Here is a 12,500-nt window from a genome sequence, read left to right as displayed (position 1 = left end):
GGGCTCGAACCTGAGTCCCCGGGCCCGCCACGACCACACGCTGACCACTCAGCCACCGCCTCCCACTTACCTTACCTTACCTTACCTTACCTTACCTTACCTTACCTTACCTTCCCTTACCTTACCTTACCTTACCTTACCTTACCTTACCTTACCTTACCTTACCTTACCTTACCTTCCCTTACCTTACATTTTACCTTACTCCACCTTTCCTTACCTCACCTTACCCACCTTACCTTTTACCTTTTTACCTTGTACCTTACCTTACATTTACCTTACCTTACCTTACCTTACCTTACCTTTAACTTACCTTACCTTACCTAACCTTACCTTACCTTACCTTACCTTACCTTACCACCTTACCTTACCTAACCCACCTTTTACCTTACCTTACCTTTTACCTTACCTTTACCTAACCAAACCCACCTTACCCACTACCTTACCTTACATTATCTTATCTAACCTAACCTTACCTTATCTTACCTTACCTTACCTAACCAAACCTATCATAACCTTACCTTACCTTACCTCACCTGACCTAACCTAACCTATCTTAACCTTACCTTATCTTAAATTACCTTACCTTACCTTACCTTAGCTTACCTTACCTTACCTTACCTAACCTAACCAAATCTAACCTTACCTTACCTAACTTTACCTAACCTTACCTTACCTTACCTTACCTAACCAAACCTAACCTTACCTTACCTTACCTTACCTTACCTAACCTTACCTTACCTTACCTTACCTTACCTTACCTTACCTTACCTTACCAACCCCAGCAACCTAACAATACAAAATTTCCTCCGACAGAGAACACAAACATGAGAGGGGGGAGGGGGAAGAGGAGGAGGGGAAGAGGAGGAGGAGGAGGAGGAAAGGAAGGGACGTCTTTTGATGTGTGTGTGTGTGTGTGTGTGTGTGTGTGTGTGTGTGTGTGTGTGTGTGTGTGCGTGTGTGTGTCCGTGTGTGTGTGTGTGTGTGTGTGTGTGTGTGTGTGTGTGTGTAAGCGTGAAATGGAACTCAAAGAAGAGGAGGAGGAGGAGGAGGAGGAGGAGGAGGGGAAGGAGGAGGAGGAGGAGGAGGAGGAGGAGGAGGTGTTAGGATTTGAAGAGAAAGAAAAGGAAGAGGAAGCAAATAAGATAAAGGAGGAGGAGGATGAGGAGGAGGAGGAGGAGGAGGAGGAGGAGAAGGAGGAGAAGGAGGAGGAGGAGGAGGAGGAGGAAGAAACGATGACTGAGGAAAGAGAAAAGGAAAAATACGTGAGGTTGTAAAGGTTATTGTGACAGGAGGAGGAGGAGGAGGAGGAGGAGGAGGAGGAGGAGGAGGAGGAGGAGGACGAGATGACCAAAGGAAATGAAAAAGCAAAAAAAAAAAAGAAAGGTTAAGGGGTTTGGAACAGGACGAGAAAGAAGAGGAGGAGGAGGAGGAGGAGGAGGAGGAGGAGGAAGAAAGAAAGAAAGAAATAGAAATCATAGTAGCTCTCTCTCACCTATAATTACTTCCTTCACATATTTCTCCCTTTTTTTCTCTTTCTATTTATACAACATTTTTTTTTCCATTATTTTAAACATTAACAAATTACTAACACATTTTTTATCCATCCTTTTCATATCTTCTCTTTTCATCCTTTATTTCTTCCCCTTGCGACCCTTTTTAACTCTTTCAAAACATGGTAAGACCGCACCTCGAGTATGCAGTGCAGTTCTGGTCTCCCAATTACAGAAAGGACATTGCTTTACTGGAAAGGATTCAACGACGCGCCACAAAGATGATTCCAACCTTCAGGGCTCAACCGTACGAGGAACGACTCAAGCGACTCAATCTCTTTACATTGGAGAAAAGACGCCTACGAGGGGATATGATTCAAGTCTTCAAGTATCTAAAAAAGTTCAATAACGTTGATTACTCCAAATTCTTTGAACTGCAAACCAACTCAAGAACTATAAATAACGGTTTACCCATTCAGTCGAGCCGATGTAACACGTACAGACATTGGAAGGAGTTTCTTTTCAAACCGAGTCATCCGCCACTGGAACAATCTTCCCTCATAAGTAGTAAATGCGAATACCATCAACTCCTTCAAATATAGGATCGACCGTCATTTCACTGCGTCGGGAGTAAACTGAATAACGAGGGGCTTCCATCTGCTCCTCAATATCGAGGTGCTTTCATCTGCTCCCCAAGCCCCAAGTGGCGGTCGAGCAGATTAAATCACCCAAGCGGGCGACCTCGTAATGAGCCAATAGGCTTTCTGTTGCCTGCATTTCCATGTTTCCATGTTTCCATGTTTCTCTTTTTTTTTCCATCCCTTTTAACGGAGCTCTCTCTCTCTCTCTCTCTCTCTTTTCCACTCCACATGTCCTCGTTTATCATGGTTTCCTCCACCTATCGCCTCAACACCGCTGTGGCTGAGCTGTCTCATCTAACCCGTTTTTGAAGGCGTGGGTAGTTGTTGGTTTTGTTAAGGTTTTATATCGCTTGTTGTAAATGAGTGTAATGTGTGGATTTTGCTGTGAATTCCCAACGCTTCTAAATAACTCTGTCGCAAAAGTGGAGTAAAAAGCCAGACCCGTTTTTGAAGGCGTGGGTCGTTGGTTTTATTAAGGTTTTATATCGCTTGTTGGAACTGAGTGTAATGTGTGGCCCTTACCATGAATTCCCAACGCTTCTAAATAACTCTGTCGCAAAAGTGGAGTAAAAAGTCTAACTAGCTTATAAATACTGATACCACGTTTGAAAAGGCTCGCGTATATGTCCCCAAGCTGCGATCAGACTTTTTTTTTTTTTACAGCAAAGGAGACAGCACAAGGGCACACAAAAAAAGGAAACAATGAAAAAAAGCCCGCTACTCGCTGCTCCAATAGAGAATCCGAAGAGGTGGCCGAAAGAGAGGTCAATTACGTGAGTTTAAAAAGCTGGCGTCTATGTCTCCACGCTACGATCAGACTAAGTTGGTACCAGCGTTGAGGACACAGCCGGACGAAAAACAACTTAGTCTCAATAAGAAAAAAACAACAACTTAGTTTCAAGAATTGTATATCTGATAGGAAAGGGAAGGAAACCAATTAGTCAGCTATACAGTTCTTGTCTCCATATCTCCTTCCGTTATTTACCACTGATTGGGGTCACTGTAACCTGGCCTGCTTTGGTCATTCCTCTGTTTGCTCGTCTTCTGGGGCCCGACAAAGGACACAGCCAGCCTGGTGGGACTGTAGGCGACGAAACTGGCTTCTCCGCTGGGCTATTCCGTTAGGAGGGCGACTTGACACCCAGCAGGACGAAATACAAGACCTGTCAGAGGGGGGATGAGTCTGCTATCCAACGGGGATTTAGCTTTGAGTGTGGATTCGGACTCCACTTCTAACGGCGCCGCCACCAACGCCTCCACCAGCATCACCCTGCAAGTTATGTGTAAGTGTAGTAGCAGAAGTAGTAGTAGTAGTAGTAGTAGTAGTAGTAGTAGAGAGAAAAATGAGCAGACTCGTGCACAAGGTCTTCAGGGACGTCCCAACCCTCCCTTCCCCGGTGGGTGAGATACCGGAACTTTTTTTTCCCCTTTCGGCCTCTGGGTGGGGTAGGCTTTCTTGGTGGGCCTGATGGTCTGCCCGGCCCGTTGTGGCGCAGGCAAGTGTTTATAGTGGAGCCATCTTGCTTGGGTCACGCTGCCCTCCAGAATTCGTCTTGATAACCACTCAGTCACCGCCTCACCGCTCTGTTTCTCGGTCTGTTTTCCTTTACGTGAATTCCCTCGCCCTCTTTAATCTTCTCTCTCATTGCTTTCTCTGTCATGTTCTCCTCGGCGTCTCAGGTGTTTGGAGTACTGAACAGGGGGCTTATAGTGTCTGCATCCCTCCCTCTCTACCCCGATACCCTACGCCCCTGTCCACCCAGCAGTGAATGGGTACCAGGTATTAATCGGGGGTTGTGTCCCGTCTCCTGGGGTCTGTTCCCTTCTCCTATAATTCCTTCCCCTTCTGTCTCTGTCCGGCATATGACCACAGATGTTGCACCGACTAAACGAAACTTTCCCTTCTCCTATAATTCCTTCCCCTCCTGTCTCTGTCCGGCATAATGACCACAGATGTTGCGCCGACTAAACCAAACTTTCCTCTTTCCCTCCCTCTCAACCTGCTTCGCCTCCTATGATGAGTAAACAACCCCAGACCAGACCACTCAACACCCCTTTGAATCCTTCCTTCTCCCTGTCCGCAGGAGGGGATGGACCCAGTCGTGATGCGGACGTACTCTCACATCATGGTCGGTCTCCAGTTTTTCGTACCCTTGTCCGTCATCTCCTTCGCCTACCTCCGCATGGGTTGGCAGCTGTGGGGCGCGCGGACCCCTGGAAACGCCGAAGATGCCCGCGACGCCCACGTGCTGAGGAACAAGAAGAAGGTTAGGGGAAGGAAGGGGGGGGGAAGGAGGAGGAGAAGGGAGGGGGAAAAGGGGAAAGGAAGGGAAGGGAAGGGAAGGAAAGGGAAGGGAGAAAAAGGAAAGAAAAGAGAAAGGAAGGGAAGAGAGAGGAAGAGAAGGAAGAGAGAGAGAGAGAAGAGAGAGGAGAGAGAGAGAGAGAGAGAGAGAGAGAGAGAGAGAGAGAGAGAGAGAGAGAGAGGAAACTATTACCGATATCTGCTCATCACCATCACCATCATTGTTTTTCATCGTTTTTCATGTTTTTCATCATTTTCATAGTTTATTCATCGTTTTTCATAGTTTTCTCTACTCCTAAATCTCTCCTCCCTTCAGCTTCTCCTCACCTGTCTGAACTCTCGCCAGGTAATCAAGATGCTGTTCATTGTGGTCGCGCTCTTTGCCTTCTGCTGGGCGCCGCTACAGAGTTACCACATCCTGCAGGAGATATACCCCGACATCAATGAGTAAGTACACACACACACACACACACACACATCGTTTTTCATGGTTTTTCATCGTTTTTTCATAGTTTTTCATCGTTTTTTCATAGTTTTTTTATATTTTTTCATAGTTTTTAATATTTTTTCATAGTTTTTTTATAGTTTTTTATACTTTTTCATCGTTTTTCATAGTTTTTCATCTTTTTTCATAGTTTTTCATAGTTTTTCATCGTTTTTCATAGTTTTTCATCGTTTTTCATCGATTTCCTTGATTTCATAGTTTTTCATATTTTCATCGATTTTCATGGTTTTCATAGTTTTTCATCGATTTTCATAGTTTTTTTCATAGTTTTTCATCGATTTCATAGTTTTCATCGATTTTCATGGTTTTTCATGGTTTTCATCAGTTTTTCATAGTTTTTTCATAGTTTTTCATCGATTTTCATAGTTTTTTCATAGTTTTTCATAGTTTTTCATCGATTTTCATAGTTTTTTCATAGTTTTTCATCGATTTTCATAGTTTTTTCATAGTTTTTCATCGATTTTCATAGTTTTTTCATAGTTTTTTCATAGTTTTTGATCGTTTTTCATAGTTTTTTCATAGTTTTTCATCGTTTTTCCATAGTTTTTTCATAGTTTTTTTCATAGTTTTTTCATCGTTTTTCATAGTTTTTCATAGTTTTTCATAGTTTTTTTCATAGTTTTTTTCATAGTTTTTTCATCGTTTTTCATAGTTTTTCATAGTTTTTCATAGTTTTTTCATAGTTTTTTCATAGTTTTTTCATAGTTTTTCATAGTTTTTTCATAGTTTTTTCATAGTTTTTCATAGTTTTTTCATAGTTTTTCATAGTTTTTTCATAGTTTTTTCATAGTTTTTCATAGTTTTTCATAGTTTTTTCATAGTTTTTTCATAGTTTTTCATAGTTTTTCATAGTTTTTTCATAGTTTTTCATAGTTTTTCATAGTTTTTTCATAGTTTTTTCATAGTTTTTTCATAGTTTTTCATAGTTTTTTCATAGTTTTTTCATAGTTTTTTCATCGTTTTTCATCGTTTTTCATCGTTTTCATAGTTTTTTCATAGTTTTTCTGTAGTTTTCAGTTTTTCATTAGTTTTTTCATGATTTTCATTGTTGTTTTTTTCATAGTTTTTCATGAATTTTTCATAGTTTTCATTGTTTTCATCGTTTTTCATTGTTTTTCATAGTTTTTCATAGTTTTTCATAGTTTTTCATAGTTTTTTCATAGTTTTTCATAGTTTTTTCAGTTTTTTCATAGTTTTTCATAATTTTTTCATAGTTTTTCATAGTTTTTTCAGTTTTTTCATAGTTTTTCATAATTTTTTCATAGTTTTTCATAGTTTTTTCAGTTTTTTCATAGTTTTCATGGATTTTTCCTTAGTTTTCATTGTTTTCATGTTTTTTCTATAGTTTTTCACGTTTTTCATATTTTTCATAGTTTTTCCATAGTTTTCCTTAGTTTTTCATAGTTTTTCATTGTTTTTCCTGTAGTTTTTCAAAGTTTTTCATCGTTTTTCATCGTTTTTCATCGTTTTAGTTTTTCATAGTTTTTCCATAGTTTTCTCGTTTTTTCATGATTTTCATCGTTTTTCATAGTTTTCATAGTTTTTCCTTAGTTTTTCATAGTTTTCATCGTTTTTTTTCATAGTTTTCATAGTTTTCATGGATTTTTCATTGTTTTTTCATAGTTTTTCTTAGTTTTCAGTTTTTCCAGGTTTTTTCAGTTTTCATAGTTTTTTCATAGTTTTTTCATAGTTTTTTCATAGTTTTTTCATAGTTTTTCATAGTTTTTCATAGTTTTTTCATAGTTTTTCATCGTTTGTTTATAGTTTTTCATCGTTTTCATAGTTTTTTCATAGTTTTTTCATAGTTTTTCATCGTTTTTTCATAGTTTTTCATCGTTTTCATAGTTTTTTCATAGTTTTTTCATAGTTTTTTCATAGTTTTTTCATAGTTTTTTCATAGTTTTTCATCGTTTGTTTATAGTTTTTTCATAGTTTTTTCATAGTTTTTTCATAGTTTTTCATCGTTTTCATAGTTTTTTCATAGTTTTTTCATAGTTTTTTCATAGTTTTTTCATAGTTTTTTCAGTTTTTCAATGTTTCATAGTTTTCACTGCTCTTCATAGTTTTCAACGTTTCATAGTTTTTCCATAGTTTTCAGTTTTTTCATAGTTCACCTGCTTCCAGTTTTTCTCACAGTTTTCATAGTTTTTCATAGTGCCAGTTTTCATAGTTTTCATAGTTTTCATTAGTTTTTCATAGTTTTTTCATCGTTTTTCATCGTTTTTCATCGTTTTCATAGTTTTTTCATAGTTTTTTCATAGTTTTTCATCGTTTTCATAGTTTTTTCATCGTTTTTCATCGTTTTTCATAGTTTTTCATAGTTTTTCATAATTTTTTCATAGTTTTTCATCGTTTTTCATAGTTTTTTCATAGTTTTTCACAGTCTTTCATCGTTTTCATCGTTTTTTCATCGTTTTTTCATAGTTTTTCATCGTTTTTTCATCGTTTTTTCATCGTTTTTCATCGTTTTTCATCGTTTTTCATCGTTTTTCATCGTTTTTTCATAGTTTTTCATCGTTTTCCCAGTTTTTCATAGTTTTTTCATAGTTTTTCATCGTTTTTTCATAGTTTTTCATCGTTTTCCCAGTTTTTCATCGTTTTTTCATAGTTTTTCATCGTTTTTTCATAGTTTTTCATCGTTTTTTCATAGTTTTTCATCGTTTTTTCATAGTTTTTCATCGTTTTTTCATAGTTTTTCATAGTTTTTTCATAGTCTTTTCACACACAAACACACACACACCCACAGTCACCTTAATCCTCTCGCTCACCACGCCCGCACGCTAACCACTAAGCCACCCCTACCCCCATACATACATACATACATACATACATATCTGCAGACACACACACACTCATACGTACGTTCAGGCTGGAAGGGACGCCGAGGAAAGCCATCAATCATTCACTCACAATATTTTCTTGTATTTTTATTTTATTTATTTTTTTTTTTTTTTTGTGGATGGTTTTAATTTTCTGTTTTTTTTTTGTTTTTGTTTTTTTGTTTTTGTTTTGTTTTGTTTTTCTATTTCCTTCATTTTGGCGGTTAATTTCGTAGACTTTTTCAAATTTTCTACTCCTTCCCGATGTTTTTGTTGGTATCGTTATTGTTATTTATATTGTTACTTATGTTATTTGTTTATGCGTAAATTTTTCCGATCTTTTTATGATCTTTTTATTATTTTTTTTATATTGTTCTCTATTTCCTTCATTTTGGGGGTCATTTTCATAGACTCCTATTATTTCTACACCTTCCCGATGTTTTTGTTAGTATTTTTTATCGTTATTTGTATTGTTCTCTATTTCCTTCATTTTTGTGGTTATTTTCGTAGACTTTCCTACTTTTCTACACCTTCCCGATGTTTTTGTTAGTATTTTTTATCGTTATTTGTATTGTTCTCTATTTCCTTCATTTTTGTGGTTATTTTCGTAGACTTTCCTACTTTTCTACTCCTTCCCGATGTTTTTGTTAGTGTTGCTATTGTTATTCATATTGTTATTTATGTTATTTGTTTATGCGTAAATTTTTCCGATTTTTTTATGATCTTTTTATTATTTTTTTTATATTGTTCTCTATTTCCTTCATTTTGGGAGTTATTTTCGTAGACTCCTATTATTTCTACACCTTCCCGATGTTTTTGTTAGTATTTTTTATCGTTATTTATATTGTTCTCTATTTCCATCATTTTTGTGGTTATTTTCGTAGACTTTTTCAAATTTTCTACACCTTCCCGATGTTTTTGTTAGTGTTGTTATTGTTATTCATATTGTTATTTATGTTATTTGTTTATACGTTGATTTTTCCGATTTTTTTTTTTTATCTTTTTATTATTATTTATATTGTTCTCTATTTCCATCATTTTTGTGGTTATTTTCGCAGACTTTTTCAAATTTTCTACTCCTTCCCGATGTTTTTGTTAGTATTGTTATTATTATTTATATTGCTGTTTATGTTGTTTGTTTATACGTTTATTTTTTTCCGATTTCTTTTTCAGTAGCTAAAACATTGCATTTATCCACGTATGATAACTTGCACCATCCAATTTAAAAAGACCACGCAAAGGCCTCTTAGTTCTCCCAGCACTAGTATAGCATAATGGATTCATCTAATCAATCATCGTTTTTTTTTACTACAAAGGAGGCAGCTCAAGGGCACAAAAAAAGGAAACAATAATAAAAAAAAAGCCCGCTACTCGCTGCTCCTAAAAAGAATCCAAAGAGGTGGCCGAAAGCGAGGTCAATTTCGGGAGGAGAGGTGATTTGTATATATTATTCCTGCCTCTTAATACTTGACCCATGACAGACTACTCTTTTTGTCAAGCGCTTCGGCCTCTTGTTAATGCTATTTATAAACACCACAGAGAAGATACGTGACATTATGACTGATATACAGGAACCATGACAGACTACTCTTTTTGTCAAGCGCTTCGCCCTCTTGTTAATGCTATTTATAAACACCACAGAGAAGATACGTTACATTATGACTGATATACAGGAACCATGACAGACTAATCCTCTTCTTGTCAAGCGCTTCGCCCTCTTGTTAATGCTATTTATAAACACCGCAGAGAAGATACGTGAATGGGTCGTTTTATGAGACATTTCGCCGCCCAAGAACACATATTTGACAAGGCTTTCGTAGGAGTTGTGGGCATTTCCAGGGGTAGTTTTATAACCCTGGTGGTAGTCTGACCCTTCCTCTGTACTGTGAACCTAAAGAAACACATATTTGACAAGGCTTTCGTAGGAGTTGTGGGCATTTCCAGTTTTATGACCCTGGTGGTAGTGTGACCCTTCCTCTGTACCGTGAACCTAAAGAAACACACATTTGACAAGGCTTTCGTAGGAGTTGTGGGCATTTCCAGGGGTAGTTTTATGACCCTGGTGGTAGTGTGACCCTTCCTCTGTACCGTGAACCTAAAGAAACACATATTTGACAAGGCTTTCGTAGGAGTTGTAGGCATTTCCAGGGGTAGTTTTATGACCCTGGTGGTAGTGTGACCCTTCCTCTGTACCGTGAACCTAAAGAAACACATATTTGACAAGGCTTTCGTAGGAGTTGTGGGCATCTCCAGGGGTAGTTTTATGACCCTGGTGGTAGTCTGACCCTTCCTCTGTACTGTGAACCTAAAGAAACACATATTTAACAAGGCTTTCGTAGGAGTTGTGGGCATCTCCAGGGGTAGTTTTATGACCCTGGTGGTAGTCTGACCCTTCCTCTGTACTGTGAACCTAAAGAAACACATATTTGACAAGGCTTTCGTAGGAGTTATGAGCATTTCCAGGGGTAGTTTTATGACCCTGGTGGTAGTCTGACCTTTCCTCTGTACAGTGAACCTAAAGAAACACATATTTGACAAGGCTTTCGTAGGAGTTGTGGGCATTTCCAGGGGTAGTTTTATGACCCTGGTGGTAGTTTGACCCTTCTTCTGTACCGTGAACCTAAAGAAACACATATTTGACAAGGCTTTCGTAGGAGTTGTGGGCATTTCCAGGAGTAGTTTTATGACCCTGGTGGTAGTCTGACCCTTCCTCTGTACCGTGAACCTAAAGAAACACATATTTGACAAGGCTTTCGTAGGAGTTGTGGGCATTTCCAGGGGTAGTTTTATGACCCTGGTGGTAGTGTGACCCTTCCTCTGTAATGTGAACCTAAAGAAACACATATTTGACAAGGCTTTCGTAGGAGTTGTGGGCATTTCCAGGGGTAGTTTTATGACCCTGGTGGTAGTGTGACCCTTCCTCTGTACTGTGAACCTAAAGAAACACATATTTGACAAGGCTTTCGTAGGAGTTGTGGGCATTTCCAGGGGTAGTTTTATGACCCTGGTGGTAGTGTGACCCTTCCTCTGTACCGTGAACCTAAAGAAACACTTGTTAGAACCCGATTGACCCCCTCTTTGACCTTTAGAAATAGCTGATGTGATATGGCAAAGTGTCTTGGTATTGTGACTGATATACAGAAACCATGACAGACTACTCCTCGTCTTGTCTAACGCCTCGGACTCCTGTTAATGCTATTTATAAACACCACAGAGAAGATACGTGAATTGCCATGAGTGTTTTTTTCCCGTTCACGGCGCGGAAGCCTTGCAAAACTACCGCCGGGCTCAGAAAACCCAAGTCTATATACACCAAGTCAAGTCATACGCAGGTTTGTGGGAGGAGACACGGCCGAGGCGTTGCTTGGAGCCAAACTAGAGAATGTAGAAACAGGGATTTAGAGAAAACGAAGAAAGGCGGACTGATTTAAATCAATCACTTCAACATGCCCTCCCTCACACCCCACACCGCCGTTTGTAGTCATTGGAATTACAGTCACGCAATAGCACAATAAAAAGACATATTTCTTCGTCAGTGGCTTGCCTGAACGCGCTGTGAAAGAAGGCGAGAATGCACATCCAGAGTGCACACACGGCCCCAACTTTAGTCACCCCTGAGCTGGCGGGTATTTTTTTTTTTTTTTTAGCTTCTAGTGACGTCATCCCGCTGCTCCGCCCCCAAACCGCCCACTGCGCGTACCGGTCTCAGTTTTAAAGCAGAATGACTTGACTTGGTACATATATACTTAGACCACTATTTTTAAAGCCCACAGAGACGATATGTGAATTGCCATGAGTGTTTTTCCTGTTCACGGCGCAGAAGCCTCGCAAAACTAACGCCGGGTTCAGGAAACCACCCACCCACGGAAACGCCCACACCTTCCACGAGAGCCCTTTGAAACTCATAGTCCAGTCCAGTCCAGTAGTAGGCGTAGGATTTCCTTTGTATCGGCTCCCACGTATGACTTTTTCTTGATTGTTGATTGGAAAAAGTTGGAAAGTTTCGTTTAGTTGGCGCAACATCTGTGGTCATATGCCAGAGAGAGAGACAAAAGGGGAAGGAATTATAGGAGAAGGGACACAACCCCCGATAAATACCTGGTACCCATTCACTGCTGGGTGGACAGGGGCGTAGGGTATCGGAAAAGCCGCCCAAATTTTTCCACTCCGCCCGGGAATCGAACCCGGACTCTCTCAGTTGTGAGCCGAGTGTGCTAACCACTGCACCACGAAGCCCCCTGACTGTTGATTGGCGTTGTTGTGTCTTTTACTTTTGTTCAATTTTCTTTTTTCTTCTGTTCCATATTGTTGTTGATAGTCTTTTTCTGTCGTCAGTATCTTCCAGAGTTGATGGTTGAGACTCGTACTAAGGTTTTTGAGATGTTTGATGATGTGGAACTAGATTTTTACAGCGAGGGAGGCAGCTTGAGGGAAAAACACCGCGCACACAAACAGATGAAGTCCCCTCGGCGCTCCTCCATCAAAAGAGAGAAAGAATGTGCGGTCGCAAGGGGGAGTACTTGTCCCAGCCGAAATTGACCTCCATTCTTGCCATTCTTTTTGAGAGGAGTGGTTAGCGGGAGAGAAAAACGATGAAAAACTATGAAAAAATGATGAAAAACTATGAAAAACGATGAAAAACTATGAAAAACAATGAAAAACTATGAAAAACTATGAAAAACGATGAAAAACTATGAAAACTATGAAAAAACAATGAAAAACTATGAAAAACTATGAAAACTA

At 39.0% G+C, this 12,500-nt stretch overlaps 1 protein-coding gene and 1 long non-coding RNA gene across 4 annotated transcripts in view; one reads left to right on the top strand and one right to left on the bottom strand.

Annotated features, from left to right (window-relative positions):
• LOC126994377 (uncharacterized) overlaps window positions 1–11,053 on the bottom strand; it is a 74,894-nt gene extending 63,841 nt beyond the window's left edge. Inside the window, exons 1-2 of the long non-coding RNA XR_007749077.1 lie at window positions 10,378–11,053; window positions 9,748–9,957 (exon numbers count right to left, since the gene is read on the bottom strand). This is a non-coding gene — a long non-coding RNA (uncharacterized LOC126994377). The remainder of the gene's footprint in view (window positions 1–9,747; window positions 9,958–10,377) is intronic.
• The window catches only part of LOC126994376 (substance-K receptor-like), a 60,088-nt gene that overhangs the window by 36,269 nt on the left and 11,319 nt on the right, over window positions 1–12,500 (top strand). For all 3 annotated transcript variants that reach the window (XM_050853689.1, XM_050853690.1, XM_050853688.1), the window contains exons 4-5: window positions 4,216–4,398; window positions 4,780–4,880. In XM_050853689.1, the coding sequence (XP_050709646.1) occupies window positions 4,216–4,398; window positions 4,780–4,880 (284 nt within the window). The remainder of the gene's footprint in view (window positions 1–4,215; window positions 4,399–4,779; window positions 4,881–12,500) is intronic.

The sequence above is a fragment of the Eriocheir sinensis genome, unplaced genomic scaffold, assembly GCF_024679095.1.
Source record: "Eriocheir sinensis breed Jianghai 21 unplaced genomic scaffold, ASM2467909v1 Scaffold782, whole genome shotgun sequence".
Taxonomy (NCBI): domain Eukaryota; kingdom Metazoa; phylum Arthropoda; class Malacostraca; order Decapoda; family Varunidae; genus Eriocheir; species Eriocheir sinensis.
This window is presented reverse-complemented; position numbering and strand designations above follow the sequence as displayed.